The following is a 21,595-nucleotide window of genomic DNA, read 5'->3' as shown; positions in this document are numbered from 1 at the left end:
TTCAGTGGGCCATCTGTATGCAAAAAAACCATGCAGCTTTTATGGAACCCTTGGTTGTCCCACCAGCACTGTGCACTTATTTTTAGTTGCTTTAGCTGTTTGTGGAGGTGAGGGTTGTCCTGACGTTTCCATGCAGGTAGGCCTTCGGTTTGCAAGCCGTGTATAATTTCTTGTTATTCTTACAGTGTGAGAAGTTGACTTATAACAGGCTGATTCCATTAGAAGTTGTTTATTTATACATATCAAAGTCACAATGAAATACCACCTCACACCTGTCAGAATGGCTAACATTAACAACTCAGGCAACAATAGATGTTGGCGAGGATGCAGAGAAAGAGGATCTCTTTTGTATTGCTGGTGGGAATGCAAACTGGTGCAGCCACTCTGGAAAACAGTATGGAGGTTCCTCAAAAAATTAAAAATAGAACTAGCCTACGACCTAGCAATTGCACTACTAGGTATTTATCCAAGGGATACAGGTGCGCTGTTTCGAAGGGGCACATGCACCCCAGTGTTTATAGCAGCACTATCAACAATAGCCAAAGTATGGAAAGAGCCCAAATGTCTACTGACAGATGAATGGATAAAGAAGATGTGGTATACACACACACACACACACACACACACACACACACACACACACAATGGAGTATTACTCAGCAATCAAAAAGAATGAAATCTTGCCATTTGCAACTACATGGATAAAACTGGAGGGTATTATGCTAAGCAAAATTAGTCAGAGAAAGACAAAAATCGTATGACTTCACTCATATGAGGACTTTAAGAGACAAAACAGATGAACATGAGGGAAGGGAAACAAAAATAATATAAAACAGGGAGGGGGACAAAACAGAAGAGACTCATAAGTATGGAGAACAAACTGAGGGTTACTGGAGGGGTTGTGGGAGGGGAGGTGGGTTAAATGGGTAAGGGGCACTAAGGAATCTACTCTTGAAATCATTGTTGCACCATATGCTAACTAACTTGGATGTAAATTTAAAAAGAAAAAGGGGGGTTATTTAGAGATCACTAAAGAATGGATGAGACTGGTGCTCTGGCCACCAGCGTTCATATTTACCACACCTCTTCTCTTCCTCGGGTAGAAAACTCCTAAAGATCTGGGTAAAGGTCATTGGTTTTCTCTGTCTCATGCACTTCCTTTCTCTTACTTCACTCCAGCTGTGGGCCCCTCGGGCTCAGGGCTTTGGTGTCTGCTGTTACTTCTACTTGGAATACTCTTCTCCCAGAGCCAATGGACTCACTCCTCCACTTTCTTTGAGTGGAGTCTATGTTCAAATGCACTTTCTTTTTCTTTTTTTTTTTTTTTTAATTTTTTTTAACGTTTATTGATTTTTGAGACAGAGAGAGACAGAGCATGAACAGGGGTGGGTCAGAGAGAGAGAGGGAGACACAGAATATGAAACAGGCTCCAGGTTCTGAGCTGTCAGCACAGAGCCCGATGCGGGGCTCGAACCCACAGACTGTGAGATCATGACCTGAGCCGAAGTCGGACGCTCAACCGACTGAGCCACCCAGGCGCCCCTCAAATGCACTTTCTTGTCAGCCACCCTGTTTGGAATTATAATGCCCCGCACTTCCTGTTCCATTTGCTTAATTTTTCTCCAGGGTGCTCCACCTTATATATTTCGGCTTTTGTTATTGTATCGCTGCATCCTCAGGTCCACAAGGGCAGGGATTTTTGTCTCTGTTGCTGTTTCCCTTTTGCCTGGCATAGAGCAGGCACACTGGAACGAAGGAATGAAGGAATCGTTGTAATTGTTTTCCTCCTTGTCTTACTGGATAAGCTAAACTAAGACTTTGCCCAGAGGGCATGAAGATGAGTCAATTCAAATGAGTAGAAGCCAATACTCAACTATAAACTACTATGTTCTAAGTATTTTGTGTTTTGACTCATCATTCTCTCTGCCCAGCACCACCACCACCTCACCCTGATCATGTTTTGGAGACTGCTCTCCCTGCCTTTGGGAACTTCTCACCAACTCCATTCATATGGCCACCACGGGACCCTCCATGTTAACACAGTATGACCTCAGCTCGTGGCCTTCATTGTTGGGCACAGGGGTAGACCTCTGTCTTATTCAAGCTAGACAAGAGCCGTGCTCCTGAAAACTTGGAATCCAGACCAAGAGATCCAAACTCAGCCGGTTATGTGATTGAAATGAGAAAAGGTAAACCTGGGAGCTGCTGTTGACAGCCAAATTTTCATTTGTGCAGGCTGGCAAATAAAGAAAATGGGTCTGAGGCCAAGGGAGTGATAGAACGATCATGCAGAGAGACCCAGAGACATGAAACAAAGTATGGTCCCTGGAATCCCTGATTTCAATTCACTTTACGTATGTATGTATGTACGTACATATTTATTTATTTATTTAAATCCAAGTTAGTTAACATCTAGTGTATTAATGGTTCCAGGAGTAGAATTTAGTGATTCATCACTTACACACAACACCCAAGGCTCATCCTAACAAGCGCCCACCTTAATGACCATCACTCATCTAGCCCATCCCCCAACTGCCTCCCCTCCAGCAACCCTCAATTTGTTTTCTGTATTTAAGAGTCTGTTACGGTTTACTTCCCTCTTGGTTTTTACCGTATTTTACCTTCCCTTCCCCTATGTTCATCCCCTTCCCCACTCATGCTCTGTGTCTCTCTCTCAAGAATAAATAAACATTAAAAAAATTTTTTACACACTTTATTATGGACACTTTACACATATAAAGTAACATAGCATAATGATTTCCTATGTACTGATGATCAACCAACTTCCACCATTATCACATTCACCAGTCTTATTTCTTCTTTTGTTTATTTTTGAGAGACCGAGAAAGAGTACCAGCAGGGGAGGGGCAGATAGAGAGAGGAAGACACAGAATCCAAAACAGACCTCAGGCTCTGAGCTGTCAGCACACAGCCCGACGCAAGGCTCAAACTCATGAATTGTGAGATCATGACCTGAGTTGAAGTCGGACCCTTAACCAAGTGAGCCACACAGATGCCCCAAACCAGTCTTATTTCTTGATGCCCTTTTAACCAGCGAACCCTGAGAGAAAAGAGAATACTCAATAAGTCTTGTTGAGTCCTTGGAGTGGGGTCTACAGTGTGGCTGTGCAGTGGTCCTCCGTGGAAAACTGCAGAAAAGGAAGAGACAGGAGCTCAGGAAGAGTGGCTGCTGGGATCCCAGCCATCTACTGTGCCATTGGAGGGAGGAGGATTGATTAGATCACCCAAGAGACAGAAAGGGCCTTTCCAGCACCAGAGGAAAGTACTAAATGTTGGAGGACCCAACAGAGTTAAACAAAATTCAAAACGCAGCCCAGCCCCCTGCAAACATACTGCATGTTTGTGATAACCAGGTAAGATTAATGCTCACATATTGCCATCTGAGATGCGATGTTGGGAGGCCTCAGCATCAGGGTTCATTTATTTTCATCTCTTTCTGGTTCCTCTCTCTGCTCCTGGCTAATGATTTACAAATGACACCTTGGTAACAGCTAAGGGATCCTCTTTCCCTGTTCCCTTTAAGGGCAGGAAGTAATCCTGAACCTGGGGACAGTCCCATCAGCCATGATTAGAGCTGCACCAGGGATACTGTTGGAGCTGGCCGGAGCTTTGTTCAATGAGATGGCAGGTCCCCAGCCTGACACTCTGCTGACAGCTGCTGTTTCCCTTTTCTCTCTCTCTGTCTTTCTCTCTCCCTCCCTCCCTCCCTCATGCCAGAAGGACATTTATGCAAGCGCCACTGGCTGGGGACTGAGTAAACCAAGACAAAAAATGAAATGTCTGGACTCAGCACGGTAGTACAGTGTGCTTTCCCACAGTGAAGAAACACAGCCCCAGAACTGCCAGAATGAGCTAGAGTCATTCTCAGGAGATTCGCGTCCCCAGGGTTTCTCTTCTCATTATGGCTTTTAGGTGCCCATGACGTTACTCCTGGGACAGAGGCAGCTGCCAGCCCTAATATCTATCTCGTAGGAGAGTTGTGAGGATCAAATGAAATTGTGAATGGGGAGGTATTTTGTTAACTGCATAATGCCAGGCAATCGTAAAGGACTGTCATTTTCACTACAGTTTTTTTACCTCATACCTGGGACCTGCTGTCACGCCCCGTCAGGCCTTCTTTCAGCCTGAAACCCGGGTCTTTTTTCCCTAAAGAAGAAAGCTTTGTTCAATACCTATTTCTGAGTGACAGCCACTCCTGAAAAGAATCCACTAATATTTATGATTCACATGAGAAAATGTGTCAAACGTATTTAGCAAGCTTCCTGTGAATTCCTTGTGCCTAGCAACGAAAACAGAAAAGGCAACATATGGATTTGTGGTTATTTGAGACCAGTTTGATCTGAATGAACAAATTTGCCTGTTTTTCCAAATGTGAACCTGTACAATGATCATTGTGTGTGTGTAGGACAAATAATGCTCTTCCTACTAGAGTTTTATCTCTATTTTTTCAGAATGAAATTTATATCCCTGGCAAGGAGAGCGTCATTGAGTCTAGTGTGTACGGCCCCTGACATTCTAACTCACTTCTCCATGCCCTGTCTTTTCCAATTCCAAAACCCTTGAATTTCAAAGTTATTTCCTTCCTACCGGAAACATTGTATCAGGCATCACAGCAGTAACGATTTGTGTAGAAGAAAGCCAGTGGCCATAACTCCATCCCAGGCAGCAAACCCTGTGGGGGGAATTTCAATGGGAAGAATCCAGAAGACAAAAACACCTTGTCTGTTGGGCTCTTGTCTGAAAGGTGCCTCAGTTTCTGGGAGGAGATGTCGAGGTCAACATGAAAGAGAACGTTCGAGCAGTCAGAGGTGCCAGAGAGAGAGTGGATCCTTTTGAAGGGAACCAGCTTCTCATCAGCTGGATGTAGGCACCACTGGGAAAAGAAGCTTTAGGGAATTCAAACACCCAGTAAGAGGCTGGACTAACTGTAACACAAAGCCTCCAACAACCCCAGGAGCCTGTGAGTCTAAAACAGCTGCATGGTTCATAATAAGTACCAGGCCCCTCTCTGTATAGTTTGAACAAGCTAGTAAGAACCTGCTTTAAAAAATCCCTTGCATTGACACCGGAAAGTCCACCATTCGTCATTTCTTCTTTTGTGCCAAACATTTTAATTTTCTTAAAAAATTTTTTAAAGGGGTAGTAATGTTAAAAGTTCATCCTTGGGGTGGGGGGGGGAATAACTGATAAACTACTTGTTCATCCCTTCAAGGGAAAAAATGGAAACCCAATAAAAGCATGAACAGGAAGAAGAAGGAAGGAAGGAAGGAAGGAAGGAACGAACGAACGAAGGAACGAAGGAAGAAAGGAAGGAAAGGAAGACCTATGAGAAATTTGGGCCACACCACAGTTATTTGGGACCAAGTTTGACAAGGGCCCCCTTGGAATTTCTCAATTACTTGTGGGGTACATCTTAAAAATCTATCCTCCCCCAAATCCCAATCACCTCCCACTGTGACCAATCTCAGTGGACAGTCTACCTTCACAGCTACCCACTGCCTCCCAGTTCTACCCTCACTGTATCCAACTCCCACCACACAAAGTGTTAGGATTCTAGAATCATCAGTACAGAGGGTACATTCAACCAAGATTCTTTCTCTCTTTAATCGTCAGTGACTTGAGCTCTTACCTCTGCCCTTTCACCTCCTGCTGCTTTCTTATCTTGTGTCAATCAGGGCCCAGTCTGGAAACTAATGGTGTATCTAATCTGACTGTTTAGGAAAACTTTCATGAATAAACAACTGACAAACGTTAAGTTCACAGAAGACCATTGTTAAACTCCAAAAGTTTCTCTACATGCAGTAAGTAAAAATTCTTATAAGATTACAAAATTAAATATATCACAATGATATCATATCTAAGTATTATAATATTGTATTTGTGGGAAATCCATAAGTTAAATTTAAAATCATCCAATTTCTTTACCATTTAGAGAGGGGTATATTCCTTGCAGCCTTTCCCACATGCAAATACATATAGTTAAAAATGAATTTATACCACACTTAGCACTCTGTAACCTCTTTGGGTCTCAGCTTCCTCTTCTCTAATATGTGCCTTTAGTGCTGTTGTGTTTATCAAATTATTACACACAAAACCCTTAATAAGCACTCAATAAGTAAAATTATTTGTTTTTCATTCAACAATACACAAGTTCATTGAGGACATAACTATGTGCGAGACACTGTCCTTGAGAGCTTCACATCTATTAATTCAATAAATGAGTCCGTTAGTAATGCTCAGGGAGTCCACAAATAAAATAAGATGGTGGTCAGTTCCTCTTGATCTTCATCAAGAGCCAAGATCAGGGTGACAGATAATAAATTACAGTAATATTTTCCAAATGTCTCTTTGATTTAGAACTTGTTATACCAGCTTTGCAATATCTCCAAGAATTTTGTTTGTTTAAACACGATCTTATCTGACTAAGGTGAAAATAAGTTTCTCTCTGCCCAGAAAAGCCCTCTGAAGAGCAGATATTCACATAAACTGTAAAGGGGTCAGTATTAGGAGCGGCAGAACATTCTAGTAACCAGAAGTTTGGGTTTAGATCAGGCTTTGGTTTCAACTCTGACTCTGAAACTGGTTGTTTGAAAAATAGGTATCTCTAAACCTCATTTTCTCATCTGTAAGATGGGGTTATTTTCTATTTGTCTTACAAAGGTTCTGAGAGAGGATCATTTGAAAATGTGGATAACACTTCTTAGACAATATGAAGGTCTCCACAAGTGGAAGTAATGTATTTAGATCTCAACAGAGCCAAAGTCTAGGTAAATAAAAAAAGGATTTCTTTCCTAACCATTGTTCCTTCAGCAAGGAATCGGATGTCCTGGTGGTCCCATCCACCTTCTTTGGTGTCAAAGCTGGATTAGATCATGTGTTCCCTATATGTACTGCTCCTTCCATTACTTCCATTACTGACTTCCCTGGGAGTCATTGCGATGGCCTGAGACAAACCAGGGAATGGGAAAAAGCTGATGTCCCTACCCAGATCTGCCTTCCTATGTTCTTTTCTCCTTTTTCAGTTTTCTTGCAGAAAACATTGTGATGAACTCAATGTACCAATGGCCATATCCAATACTCGGAGTCTCATTAACAGTAATAATTATTATTATGATAAATGAATAATATTTGTTAAGCACTTAGTAGGTATCAGGCAATTGTGAAGAGCTCTTTTTTTTTTTCTCAACGTTTATTTATTTTGGGGACAGAGAGAGACAGAGCATGAACGGGGGAGGGGTAGAGAGAGAGGGAGACACAGAATCGGAAACAGGCTCCAGGCTCTGAGCCATCAGCCCAGAGCCTGACACGGGGCTCGAACTCCCGGACCGCGAGATCGTGACCTGGCTGAAGTCGGACGCTTAACCGACTGCGTCACCCAGGCGCCCCCGTGAAGAGCTCTTTTTACAGACATAACCAAATTTAAAACTTCCAACACAGTAAGATAGTTGGCTTTATTATTCCCATTTCACAGATCTGGAAACTGAGGTTTAGTGATGTTACATAACTGCCCAGATCCCACAGCTACAAAATCAAAGAGTCAAGAAGCTAATGCAGAGTCTGACCCACATGGAGGCTTGGTAAACGCTTGCACAGTGAATGCATCAAATGCATTAATCAGAGGTGATCATGGGACACTATATTATGGGTCACTCTTACTTTCCTAGGGCAATTTGACTGTAAAGCCTGTGATTGTAACTACTCACCAGCTATTTGTCATCCTCCCATTTTCCTCATTTAATTCTTTGACCCCAGAAAGCCCCCAAGCACATGTTAGATGTGAAATCTATCCCCACAAAGTATGCAGACAAGTGACATTAGAGTTTGCCTTCCGGTTTTCTTAAAACATTACTTTTTCGGCCAACCACTTGCCTCCATTCTCCCTTCATTCCTTAAAAAAGGAAATCATTATGTCATTGTACTTCCTCACCTAGGAAAGTCTTTTCAAGTACTAGCCACCCTCATTTCAACACCCGAGGACCCTGAGAGCGCCAGAGAAAGGTGTGGTAAGGAGAACAAATATATCAAAGTGAGGAATAAATGCCTGTCGAGCTCATTAGCACCCAGGCACAGAGAAGGAAACTGCTATTTTTATCAAATGTACCTTCATTTAAATAAATTTCAGAGTAACTTGGTAGAAACAAGGTTCCTTTGGAAATTTTTGATCCTTCTAATAAGGACTGGCTATCTTATGTGCCCTTTTAAGCTTGGTCTTCAACCCACAGGTGTGCAATGTGTACGTTTTTACATTTGTTCCCTTATAAAATTTCCATCTCTGCCACTTGTCTTTGGTTTCTAACTGGGGATAGGCCCGATACCAGCATATAAAAGCTTTGTCACTGAGGTGAAGCACCACCTCTGTGACCATCTCTTCCTTGTGAAGCACCAGCTGGGTTTGGATCACTCAGGGTGTTCCAGCCATCTCATTTCTATAGCAAAGGCTGGTTCAGGACCCAGTGCACGAGCAGGACTTGAGAATTTAATTATATCCACTAGTTTTCTCGCTCAAAACTTTGCCATCATTTTATGGATACCCCAGGATGCTTCCTTGACCTGGCTGTGATCATGCTCATCCTTAGCCCTTGAACCAAGATTTGTTTTCTCAAACACACAGCCACGCAGTCTCTATGCTCAGAGCTTGTATTTAGAAAGTTAGCTCCCATTACACACACACACACACACACACACACACACACACACACACACACACAGAGTAAAATACAAAAATGAACCTCCAAATACTTTTCCTTCCACCCTTTCCCCCAAAAGCAAAGTTGAGAAGATTTACTGTGTGTTATTATCTTAGTAAGCTAGTTTTTCTAGAATCCCAGAAGTTATCTTCTTCTTGAACATTCTTGTTAACTGCCAACAACAGCTAACCTTCTCAAATTGACTCTAGAAAATTTGGCAATATAGCAATAAATCTTAGGGGTCTGCTCTGTAATCCAGCGGTCCTGTAGAAACAGTGTGGTAATGTACATTGATGCTTACTCCACTTTCATATATAACAGTGACAACTGGAAACAACCTAAATACCCCAAGCCAGGGAACCGTTCAAGTAAATTGTGGCACCATTGTATCATAGAATATTTATCCACTAATCAAAAACATGTCATCATCTTATTTGTTGGTGTGGAAAATATTAACCATCTATATCTAAATGGAGAAAGGCTACAAAATAATACGGACACTGGGATGTTACCTCTAGGAAACCCACATCTGTGGTCCTATGTATTACCATCTTTGTATCTATGGAGTAGGAGTCCCACACAGGTATACATCAGAGGACAAACATGGTTAACGGTGATTCTCTGAGCAGCAGAATTTTTTTCACTGTGCTTTTCTCTGAGTAGGTGTTACTTCTGTATTTGGGGGAAATAAACGCTAGCTTTTTTAAAAAAGGAGAAGTGCTGCTTTGTATTTCCTCATCTCTGAAAGCGTGGAAAACAGCTAAGAGGAGGATCACATGGAAGTCTGGCTGCCCTTCCAGAATGTTCGCTTAGCTTCTACTTGGTTTGTGGTCCAAGTGAAAGCATTCTGTTAACTGCACTGAACAAACCTCAGTTCCCGAGAGACCAGACCGACATCCTCCCCTAAAGATTGGCCTGCCACATTTCTTTGCGACCTCGTTAGAAGTATTGGAAACCACTTTTTGAGAATACATTCATTTCTCTCCTAATATTTCTAGATTTCTTTCCTGACAATCTAGAGCATAACATGTGTTGAGTCAAGAAGCCACATAGGCTGGAAAGTGCACCAGACTTTAAGTCAGAGAACTGGGTTCTGTCCCATCTGTGTTAAAACTAACCATGGTTTTGGGGGCATCTGGGTGGCTCAGCTGGTTAAGCGTCTGACTTCAGCTTAGGTCATGATCTCATGGTTTGTGGTTTTGACTGCAGCATCAGGCTCTGTGCTGACAGCTCGGAGCCTGGAGCCTGCTTCGGATTCTGTGTCTCCCTCTCTCTCTCTCTGCCCCTCCCCCACTTGTGCTTTGTGTCTCTCTTTCTCTCAAAAATAAATAAAAACTTTTAAAAAATTAAAAAAAACTAACCATGGTTTTAGATGAATCACCAAACTGAGGCTCTGAGGCTCTGCTGTCCTAAGGAAAAAGAGGTGCCACTAATTCTGTACTGTACCCACCACAGACAGAGGTTACAAAGATTAAATAAGATAATACATAGGGAAGAGGTCAAAAACAGCATCTATTCAAATGTTTACTATCACTATCACGATTTTTGTTATGATCATGATTATTACTATTACCTGCTCTTGTAACTGAAGAAACTAGTGAATATTGTCATTTGACTTTAGTTTCTAAGGGAGAAAGAATATCCCTGATGTCCGGGTGACCAAGTTATGCTTGGCTGATAGCACCAATTGAGATTATGTTCTTATACATTTTCATAAAATAGAAGACTTGCTTTTATGATGTCAGGTGCATATAGTTTCTGCTTGCTTCTCTGGAGGAAGGCCCTAGGACTCTATTGCTTATGCTCTTTTCCATCTGTGATTGGCTGTCCCTCACCTCTGCCTCTTTTCTCTATAAAAAATGATCAGCCCCAAGCTGCTTCCTTTGTTTTTCTCCTACATGTCTTTTGTACCCTTAGTGCTTGGCTTAAATTCAGGATGTACAAATACTATGTTCAGTGTATATGTATTAACAGAATAAATGATTTTTCTGAGTAGTGTTAGTCAGTGATGGGGAAAATGGAGGTGGGAGGGAATCTTGTAAACAGCAGTGGGAAACACTGACCAATGAGTATGCACAGGGCAACCATAGGCTCCTGGAGGAGAGAGAGAAAAGCCTGCAGAGAAGCTGCAGTCAAGATGGGTGAGAGTCAGAGGTCTTCTTCATGGCTTAGGAGAGCCTGAGCTCCATTTGGGACCCACCATACTCGCCAGGGATTCTGGAAGAAGAGTCAAAAACATGGTTTCTCAGGGTGGGGTTGTGTGGAGATGTCCAAGTTATTCCCAAAGATAGATACCCACACCCACATGTACACACACAACTTGAGGCCAAGGCCGTAGGTTTGTGCTCTTGAGTTAATTCTGTAACCCGGACTATGTCCAGGAATATGATGGCTTGGAACTGGATGGGCCACGTGCTTAACCAGTTCAAGATCTCCTTCTCTCCAACACTGTGCCAACTCATGACTCTCATGACCCATGATTAGAAAGATCTGGACCAGGAGTCAGAGGACCTCTGACTTTGCCAGCCACCACTAAGTAAACTTTGTTCAGCCTAGGCCATCCTTTCCTGACAATTTGAGAAGCTACTGTCTTAATTCCACCCTCCCTCAACTTTCACCTAATCTAGAGCTCTTCATTGAAGCTTACCTTCTGGATCTAAGTGGTATCTACCGAATGACAGAGTGAATGGGTTCAGCTCTCCCATCCACCTTAAGGTCCTGTGATTCAATATTGTCATTTACTCATTCCATCAATAACATTTGTGAAGCCTTGTTCTGTGCCAGGAACTGCAGATACAAAGATAACTCTGGCACGGCAATGCCTTAGAAAGCCTGACAGTCTCGTGCTGTACTGAGACACACGTGAAAAGAAATTTTGGTGGGGAGGAGGGGGAGGAAGAAATGTTCCACTGAAGAATGTACTGAGAGGGAACTAGCAGACCAATACGCCAGGTTTCTTGAAACCTCATTTAGCAGAGCTTTCTTGGAAGTAGTGTCATGAAGTATTAAAACTTGGCTTCAACATCGCACTGCCTGGGATGGAAGCTAGACATATCATAGACTGCCTTTACAACCTAGGCATGCTGATTTGCCATTGACATTTGGTTCCCTCGTCTGAAAAATGGGTATAATCATACTTAGCATTCTCCTTCCAGGACTGTTGTAAGGATTAAGGGGGGATATGTTTAACACATATTTGCTACTATGAGATCATGCATAGAAATCTTTAGACCATTCGGATTTCATTTAAAAAAAATTCAGTGGTTTTTTTCTCTTATTATCTTTGGGAAAATAAAAATATGGAGGGTAGGTAAAATAAAATTAGGAAAAAGGAAAAAAAAAATTTAAAGCCATCCATCATTTGCAAAAAAAACTTGACTGCTACCCGGAGACAGGTATAACAGATAAAAATGCCCCAGATCAAATGTCTCAGAGGTATGAAAATTTACCAAATCTATATTTAGGTACCCATATGTTCCTTCCGGCCAGAGTTGCCCAAAAATGCAGACATTTCAGTGCGTACAGCAGCAATTTTCACAAAGGTTTCCCTTTTAGGAGAGGGAGATGCTATAAAGCTTAATCGGTTCTAAGTGATTCTGAAATATTGTATCACTTTACAGCAGAAAGGTCACCACTGGTGAATAAACATAAGGATTCTGTTCTGTGTCTGGGATTTAGCAGACTAACTCCCACTAATGTTAATGGGGCCATGCTGCCAAATCCCCAACCATCACCCTGGATATTTGTTCCAATCCCTTACTGTTGAGATTGAAATGTGTTTTCCCAATCAAAGCTGATCCTGAGATGGAATCACTGCATTGTCAGACAGGAACAGTGTGGCTGATACCCAGGGACCCACAGCACTTGAAATGAGGGTATGAATGAGCTTTGTTGAAAGGTGTGTCTTCACATTGTCTACCCAATTCACTGTGGCTTCCTTTGCCGGATGCACAACATAGTTTGCTCATTTTCCAAACCCACTTCCCACTACTCTGTGATGTCTGAGCAAATCAAAATCCCCCAGTCTTCCACATATGCCCCAGGCTTCTCTGCCAGAGGAGAACATTTATATTGGCCCCTTCCTACTTCTCTTTTCTTCAAGGAGACCCATTTCAATGCCACCTTGTTGGTGAAATTTTTCTATACCTGCTCCACACCCTCCTACCCAAACACACACACACACGCACACACACACACACGCACACATACAGCCCAGATGTGATGGCTGCCTCTTTGGAACCCCAAATATTTTGAGCCTTGAGTGTGGCACAGTTCACATCCTGCCTTATGAAGTTGTCTCATTTTTCTCAGGTAGTCTGTAGGCACTGTGAGGGTAGAAAGTGCATCACACCTGTCTATATTTCCTTTAACATCCAGTCCAGGCCCTTGCATACCATCAATGTTCAAGGAAGCACTGACTTGAATTGAACGACTTTCTTTTGTTTGTTGATTTTGGAGACTGGGACTTTCAAGGAAGGGGTTGGGAACTGGGGACTTGGGGTGTAATTATAGATGACAGATACTTTATTTATTAAGTTAAATAAACATGTTTGAGAAGGCATCCCTGGTCTTTGGAGCCGGGGAAAAGAACTGGTCCATTCCTCACAACTCCATTTGCCATAGCTGTCAGAGACTTAGAACACCGGCCTGGGTGAATAATGGATCTGATTCACAACAGAAACTCATGCATTGATACTTGACACCAGTGTCCCTCAGAGATCCCTAGATTTATGCACTGATCTTGCCTACAGCCCTCAAGGCCCAAAGCTGAGTACATTGTAGCTGCAGCTACTCATCTGGGCTTGGTTCAACCCGGTCGGTTTCAGCTAAGGTACAATTCTATCTGGTGTGTAATAATCTTCTAAATGAACGTAGGCTTTGGGTAGTCACAAAGCCAACTAGCCATGCCTGTCTGAATATCAGAGCCCTGGCTGAGACCAGACTAATGATTTACCCTTTGCCTGTTCTAATTTTAATTGCTTCCATGGAACCTGCAGGAGGTCTGGAGGTATCTCAGGAAAAGGATAGTTTGTGCTGTTTCTGCTTTCTCACATCCCACTCACCAAATCTAGTAGATGTTCTTGAGGCTTTTATCTAGCTGTTATTTAGCTTTTTTATAAATTGAACTATTAGCAGATCTTCTTCCTTAAGATTCTGCCTCCCTTAACTTTACGATATCACTTTTCAACTATCCTTTGCTAGCCAGCTCTTTTCAGCCTCCATCGTAGGCTCCTCTTTCTCTGTTGACTCCAGCTTTTAACCTTGGTCAGTCCCCCTCACTGCCATGGCCACTGCTTCCGCTCTAGAAGCCTTGAGAGTTGTTGTTAGTCTTCCATCCGTAACTCTTCATCACTAACTTTACCTACGATATAAACAGGGGAGCTCTGTTGTGAGAACCTCATACTTCCCTTCTCCTCCCTTCCTAGTTTCTCCTCCAAATATCTGATTCTCATTATTTTATGCTAATGTCTCTGACTCCGTTGATTTCAATCCTGACTACAGATTAGAATCCCCTAGGAATGGAAAATTAAAAAATACTGATGGCTAGGCTACCACATCCGAGATTCTAATTTAGGTGGTCTGGAGTGAGTCAAGGGCACTGGAATTTTTTAAATACTATTTTCCTCTGATTGCTGACAAATTTTCATCTTTGTGTTGGAGATGTAGCTTTGACAGCATGCTTGCCAAAGGTCGAGACTTGGTATTATTATTATCTCCAGGGTTCCAGGCCTTGGAGCAGGAGCCCAGGTTCATTGTCTTACATAAGGTCTCCACACATCTTGGTTTGCTCAGGACAGATCCAATTTATACCCATTGTTCTTGTGGCACAGTCAATTAGCAATCCTGCCCCTTTCATTCTATAAGGTATCTCTTTTTGTACAATAAATTTATACAGCCCCTCTAAGCATAAGAGTACCTGAAGGTTTGAAAACATTTAGTGTTATGAGCTGGATTGTGTTCCCGCAGGTTAGGATGTGACTATATTTAGAGACAGGGCCTTTAAAGAGGTGATTAAGTTAAAATGAGGCCATTGGGGGTGGGCCCTAATCTAATCTGACTAGTGTTCTCCTAAGAAGAGAAAATTTAGACACACAGAGAGACATCAGGGATGCACACGTGTGCATCGAGGAAAGATTGTGTTGTGTGACACAACAAGACACAAGAAGGTGGCCAACTGCAAGCCAAGGAAAGAGGCCTCAGCAGAAACCAAACCTGTTCACACCCTGATCGTGGACTCCAGAAGTGTGAGGAAATAAGTTTTTGTTATTCAAGCCATCTAGTCTATGATATTTTGTTATGGTAGCAGTCGCAAAAAATGAACAAACAAAAAGTCTCACCAAAAGAACAAGCAAGCAAACACACTTGGTAGAATATAAAGAAAGTAAAAACAGTGTAAATACTGTTTCCTAAATATTCCAATCCTCCAAGACGAATGCTTATAGCAGTTTCCCGGAAACCCACTGTCTTGAGTTTAGATTTTTGGGGTTCTTCAACCATATAATAAAGGCCTTGACTTGATGTCTTCATAGGATGCCATTAGTTTTCATACACCCTGGGTCTATAAGACTGTTCCCATGTGGAAGACTGAGGTACCCATCTCTGGGGTAGTAACTGAGATGGTGACAACACATGTTATATAATGTTACCATGAGTAAGGCATAGTTCCTACTCTCAAGGAGCTGATCTAGAAACAACTCATTTCCATGCAACAAGTAGCAGACAGAGTGACTTTCGTGAAGGCTCAGTGCAAGGTCACTGAGCCAACCAGGAGAAGAGTTTAGTACAGGTTCCTGTGTGAGTGGACACCCAAACTTATTTTTTTTTAATGTTTACTTATTTATTTTGAGAGAGAGAGAGCACTCATGCAGGGGCGGGGAGGGAGGGTGGTGGCAGAGAGAAGAGACAGAGAATCCCAAGCAGGCCCCGTCCTGTCAGTGTAGAGCCCAACACAGGACTCCATCCCATGAACTGTGAGATCATGACCTGAGCTAAAATCAAGTCAGAAGCTTAATTGACTGAGCCACCCGGGCACCCCTGCACCCTCAATTTTAAATGCATTCCTTTGCCTCTTTCCTCAGAGGTTAGAGAGCACAGCTGTTATCCTTCATTTTTTTTTAACCCTTTAAATATTTGAGGACTTAAAAAGTACAAATTTTCTTTCCACAGACTACGTAACTTCAGCCTGTCCAGGGTTCATACACTGGTGCCCACTTTTTAAACTTTTAAACCCAATTTGTACATTGGCGCCCACTACCCCTCCCAATGCACATGTGTGCACACGCACGTACACAAACACTCACACGTAGGCCAAAAGGGTCTTCAGTCACCAAAAGACTCTTAAATCTAAAAAAATATGTTGGTGTTGTCTTCTCACAAAGTACAGATTAAGGTCACATCCGTCACATAGCTACGTGAAACATCAAATCATTGGTATATTTTCTTCATTAAGTAGAAAGCAACAGAATCAGACTGACACACATCAGTCATTCTGAGGGATGACTCTACATGCCCAGAGGAAGGTATGTTCCCGCCTCCATTTCTGACAAGTGAATTAATCCTTTTTCCATTTGTGGGTATTTGGAAACATCAAGGACCTGAAATAGATCAGCCCCACTGGTAGGGGATGCACTTCCGCCAGGAAACACTACCGTTCTTCTAATCTTACATCATGGCATAAATACAACAGCCCTTGTTTTCCACACAGATTCCTACTTCTTTCACACCCAAGCATATGCTAAGAGCTCTCAAACAACACTCTTCCTCCATCTCTGGGAGGTGTTTTAAAACATTTTTAGCTCACCAAACAGAAAATAGAGGAGGATCTGTTTCTTTACTCAAGGATAATAATTTTCAATTGCCTATTTATACTACAGATGGAAACCTATAGATGGAAATAAACATATTTTCATTCTAAAATTGGCATCTGCTCTGCTATAGTTAAAGGGTGGCACAATTGTATTTGAAAAACAATCATCCAGGAAATGCCACATTGCCTCACAATGCTCAGACCAAGTGCTTCTGGAATCAGGTGAATAGCAATAAAGAACTGAAGGAAGAATGTTAGCCTACTGAGCGAATAGGACCGCATGGAGACAGAAAATGCCAAAAACCATAGTGAAATGTGTGACTAAAAAGTAAGACCTTATGACCTATAAGCAAAGGATCAGTCTCCTTTGAAAGACCCCAATAGGCAACGACTGATTGACAGTGTACAACTGTGCTGTATAATACAGTAGCAACTAACCATACATGGCTATTTAAATTAATTAAGATTAAACAAAGCTAGAAATTCAGTTCATCAGTTGCACTACCCACATTTTAAGAGCTCAATGGCCACATGTAGCCAGTTGTTCCCATACCGAGCAACATAGATAGTAGAAATTTCCATCATTACACAAAGTTGTATTGGACAGCGGTGCTCTGGAGGGTTCTGTTTGACTATTGGGTTAGCATCATTTTATTTTTATTTCTCTTATTTTTTCATTGTATTATTTATTAAGTGGGCTCCATACCTAGCATGGAGTCCCGTGTGGGGCTTTAACTTACAACTCTGAGATCAAGACCTGAGCTAAGATCAAGAGTCTGACACTTAACCGACTGAGTGACCCAGGTACCTCGGGTTAGCATCATTTTATACATCAGGCCTTAAAGAGATGATGGGGAGCACAGCACACCTGCTAGATGTGACGGTCCATGGCAGAAAAGTATGGCGGAAAGGAAAAATATTTAACTCGTGGAATTGACCCAATATGATATAGTGTTGGCATTTTATTACAAGAAATATCCTTAGACAAGCAGAGAAATCTTGGGCTAAAATGGAAAGTAGTTAGTAAATCCTACTATTTGAATACTTCATCACAGTCTTCTCAGCATTCCAAAATGTACCAGCCTCTTCTCATCCGTTAGCGGCTGATTGGACTTTATTGGTCATCCATTTTTCAGTTCCTGCCCCCAATGTTGTGCTCTTTCGAACATGAAACAAAACACTTTCGAACATACATATAAATAAATAGAACCCCAATCAAAATAGAAAAATAAAGATTCTTCCCCAATTTATGAAAAAAAAAGGCAAGAACTTTATTTTAAACAAATCCTCAGTTGTGTGTTACACCATGTCCATACCTAAATCAAAAATCATAAATGATAATGCAAAGGAAATTGGGGGCTTCACAAAGCAATTATTCAAATATTATTCTCAGCCAGTGCTTTAACTAAATACACAGTGGATGTAAAAGGTATAATATGGCACTTAAATATATAAGAGCAAAGAGAAGGAAACATATTCACAGTCCAAAGAAACAGGTTTTTGAACCTTTGGTATATGTCTCAAATACACATCCGTAAACACATGTTAGCCAATAGTGTTTCCAGGTTTCTTAAGCTAGTGATTAAGTGTGTGTTTCAAAAATAACTGATAAAATAATAAATTGGGATTGACATGGGCTGATTAAGGTCTCTGGTGTGAGCACACAGGTAAATTCAAACCATGGCAAAATGAAGTATAAGAAAATGAATGGAATACACCAGTTAGAAATTCTGTGGCTCAAGTAGACACCCTTGATATCAACAACAACAACAAAATATTTTTAATGCTAGCCAAAGTCCACAAGCCAGAAGGCAGAAATATCCCAAAGCTCATAGCCACATGCCTAACAGTGCAACGACCATCTCACAGAAGTTTTATACTTGCATATTGCAATTCCCTCCCTCCCACCCAAACCCTGCCCCTAATAAACAGCACCAGTGCAGTTTGAGTTAGAAAATTGGAAATACTGAGACATTCCTAAGGTTTTCATAGTGACTAAGGGCTTGTCAGATGGGGCTTGAATGCGAACCTCTGCCATGGCCAATCTCCAAAAAGCACCCCATGTAATTCCCTCTAGCTTGCAGATAAACCATATTAGGTCTACTGTAAGGCTAGATTCAGAAAAAAGCTGGCATGCTATCCTGGGTTGAAGGAGAGGAGCATGCTGATGGGGGAGGTACACGAAAGATGCCTCAAGGATGTTTGTCCTGCAGCCCAGGATGAAGGGACGTGTTGAGATAGGTCACAAATTTTGGACCGATGAAGTATTTGTTAATGCCATTCACCAGGATATTGAGCTCAGTGGAGCTAAGTCCTACTTGGTAGCTGTGCAAGCACACTGTTGGCAGGATCAGACTGGGCCATCAGCGAAAAGGCCCAAAGAAGTCCGACTCATCCATCTCATCACTCTGCGCAGTGGTCTCTGTAGGAACCAATGGTGTGACCTGTGGTAATGGCTCTACTTTCTCTCCTCTCCCATTGATGCAGGGTCTTCTCTTAACTAGTCTTGTCCTATAGCTCAATGGCAAATGAGGGCAGATACAGCCACTCTCTCTGAGTAGTCATCTGCCTTGGGGCAGATTTCATTCCCCAGGCCCTATGTGTGAAGCTGCCCCTTCACACATAGGCAGAGTCACTGGACTGAGTCCTGCCAAAATTGGGAACACTGACCCGGGGCAGGTCCTTGTTGCGGATCTCATAGACTGACTTCCTCTTGGCCTGGGCCCCTCGCACGGCCAACTTGATCTTGCGCCATCCCAGGTGGTTGAGTTCAGCCAGGTTGAGCACAACACAGATGCCACTCACGGCAAACATGAACACTAAAAAGACAGTCTTCTCAGTAGGCCGGGACACATAACATTCCACCTCCTTGATGCAGGGGTAGCGGTCACACTCATACAACCCTGGGACACTGAAGCCATAGAGAAAGTATTGGCCTACCAGAAACCCAATCTCCAGGGCATTTCTGAACACCACTTGGATAATGTAGAAGCGGGAGATGCCTTCCTGCCTTCGGAGCTTGGATCGTGCAGCAGTGCGCAGCCCTGATGGGTGTGGGGTCAGCTCCTTAACCTCTAAACAATCTGGCTCTGTCTCCTTGCTGGTGTTCTCTGTGTTCTGCAGCACCCCATTGACAATGGCATTTTGCAACTTCTTATCATCTCGTTTGCCACCACCACTGCCTCCACCCCCAGTTCCTCCAGGACCCCCCATGGACTCAGGGGGCTCCCTGTCCAGGGTTAGGAAGACAGTAGAGTAGCGGCGTTCTCGCTGTTTGGCAGACTGGTGCACAGAGTAGGTGATGAAGCAGAGACTCGGGGTACACACCATTATGATCTGGAAGACCCAGTAACGAATGTGGGAGATGGGGAAGGCGCGGTCATAGCAGGCCTGGTTACAGCCGGGCTGCAGGGTGTTGCACACAAACATGGTCTGCTCATCATCGTACACCGTCTCCCCCACAATGGCCACAATGAGGATCCGGAAGATCACCACCACAGTCAACAGGATCCTGAGCAGGGGAAGAGGGAGGGAGAGAGGTTCTCAAGGGTTGAGTCACTGACTTAGGAAACCCCTGCTCCTCCTTTCCCTGCTCTGGTTGGTGTTTGCCAGGCCTTTGACTGAAGAGCTGTCCATCCCTGGTGGTTCTGACCTGGGAAACTAGGAAATCTTTTTTGGCTCTTCCCTTTCTGCTGGTTGCTGGTAGACTAAGAACACTTCATATTACAAGGATCTCAAATATATATATATATATATATATATATATATATCCATGTATTGGGCACGGTGTATTTGCAACAAATAGATTTCATCTGCTACATGGAATGCTACATGGAATGCAAAAAACACCTTCACTCTGGATATGGCAAATGCACATGGAATATCTGAACAGAGAGTACCTGTTTCAAAGTCTACACACAGAGTGTGCATGTAATTATTTCAAGTGGATATTTAATTTACCCTCAGGATAAATACTGAACTTAATGTCTTATATAAACAGACAGCTATGAATGTATATCCACATATATACACGGCTTTTTATAGTGTACATACATATGAATATATATATATACATATGATGACACAAAATATCAATTGGGAGTGTGGGTGTCTGATACTGTAAGTTTTAACAGCCAAATCAGTTTAGCTTGATAAGTATTTCTTGGGAAAAGATACATCTGTTCCAAAGAGCAGATCCATCTCCCCATTTGCCCTTCTCTGTCCAAACACAATCCTGCCTTCCTTGTAGATTCTATTTAGGGAACCGGATGGAGATTGGCTCTGACTCCAGAGAGTGGTGGGGGTACCACGACTGAGCCAACAACTCTTTTTCTAATGGGAGAAGAGTCAACCCCCCAGTGGTGCTTCAGGGGGAAGGGATGGAGAGCTGATCAGGAGCGGCTGGGGGAAGGGGACATCACCGGGCATCAGCATCGGGTGCACAATTACCGGGGGCACAGGCACACGGGCCGAGGACGATGGGAAGGGGCAGTAGATGGGCTGGGGGCTGTTGGGGCTCGGTCTGGACGTGAGAAGGGACTCCCGGGGGTCGCCCGACGGGGCCCGCTGACAGTCGGCTCGGCGCCCTTACCTCCCGATCATAGTGGAGTGCTGCTGCACCGCGGCTTCCAGCAGCCTCTCCAAGATGGTCCATTCCCCCATCGCTGTGCATCCGGAGGCAGCAGACAAAGACTGGGCAGCACCGGGCACGTTCCCGCTCCTGGCCCCTCCCTGGGCCGCACCTCCCGACTGGGAGCGCTTGCCCCCCAATTAAGGAAGCAAACAAATTAAAAAAAAAAATCCAGGAATCCCCTCTCCCTTTTATTGCACTTAAAAGAGGGAAATGAGGAAAGAAATCGTAGCGCACCCCGACTGATGGGGCAGCTGGCGCGGTTGGGAGAGCGGGCACTAACCTCCCGCGCCGTCCGGGGATCAGGTCTGGAGCCCACGGATGCCCGGGAGAGGGGCGGGGCGGGGTTGGCAGCGTGCAGGTCCGTGAGCTCTTGGCGGCCCGAGAGAGGTCTCACCCCCTGGGTTGGGGGCCAGGGAAAGGTCCGGGCACCACCCCCCGCGCCAGGCA

At 43.3% G+C, this 21,595-nt stretch overlaps 1 protein-coding gene and 1 long non-coding RNA gene across 3 annotated transcripts in view; one reads left to right on the top strand and one right to left on the bottom strand.

Moving 5' to 3' along the window:
- The first annotated feature begins 5,618 nt into the window (after positions 1 to 5,618).
- LOC111560842 overlaps positions 5,619 to 21,595 on the top strand; it is a 43,552-nt gene continuing 27,575 nt past the window's right edge. For both annotated transcript variants that reach the window (XR_002742986.2, XR_006599359.1), the window contains exon 1: positions 5,619 to 5,822. This is a non-coding gene — a long non-coding RNA (uncharacterized LOC111560842). The remainder of the gene's footprint in view (positions 5,823 to 21,595) is intronic.
- GJD2 (gap junction protein delta 2) overlaps positions 18,436 to 21,595 on the bottom strand; it is a 34,392-nt gene continuing 31,232 nt past the window's right edge. The window contains exons 2-3 of the mRNA XM_003987299.5: positions 21,107 to 21,273; positions 18,436 to 20,026 (exon numbers count right to left, since the gene is read on the bottom strand). Coding sequence (XP_003987348.2) covers positions 19,132 to 20,026; positions 21,107 to 21,273 — 1,062 coding nt within the window. The 3' untranslated portion in view covers positions 18,436 to 19,131. The remainder of the gene's footprint in view (positions 20,027 to 21,106; positions 21,274 to 21,595) is intronic.

This window comes from Felis catus, chromosome B3 (assembly GCF_018350175.1).
Source record: "Felis catus isolate Fca126 chromosome B3, F.catus_Fca126_mat1.0, whole genome shotgun sequence".
NCBI lineage: Eukaryota > Metazoa > Chordata > Mammalia > Carnivora > Felidae > Felis > Felis catus.
Note: the sequence above shows the minus strand (reverse complement) of the source record. Positions and strands in the feature narration are given on the sequence as shown.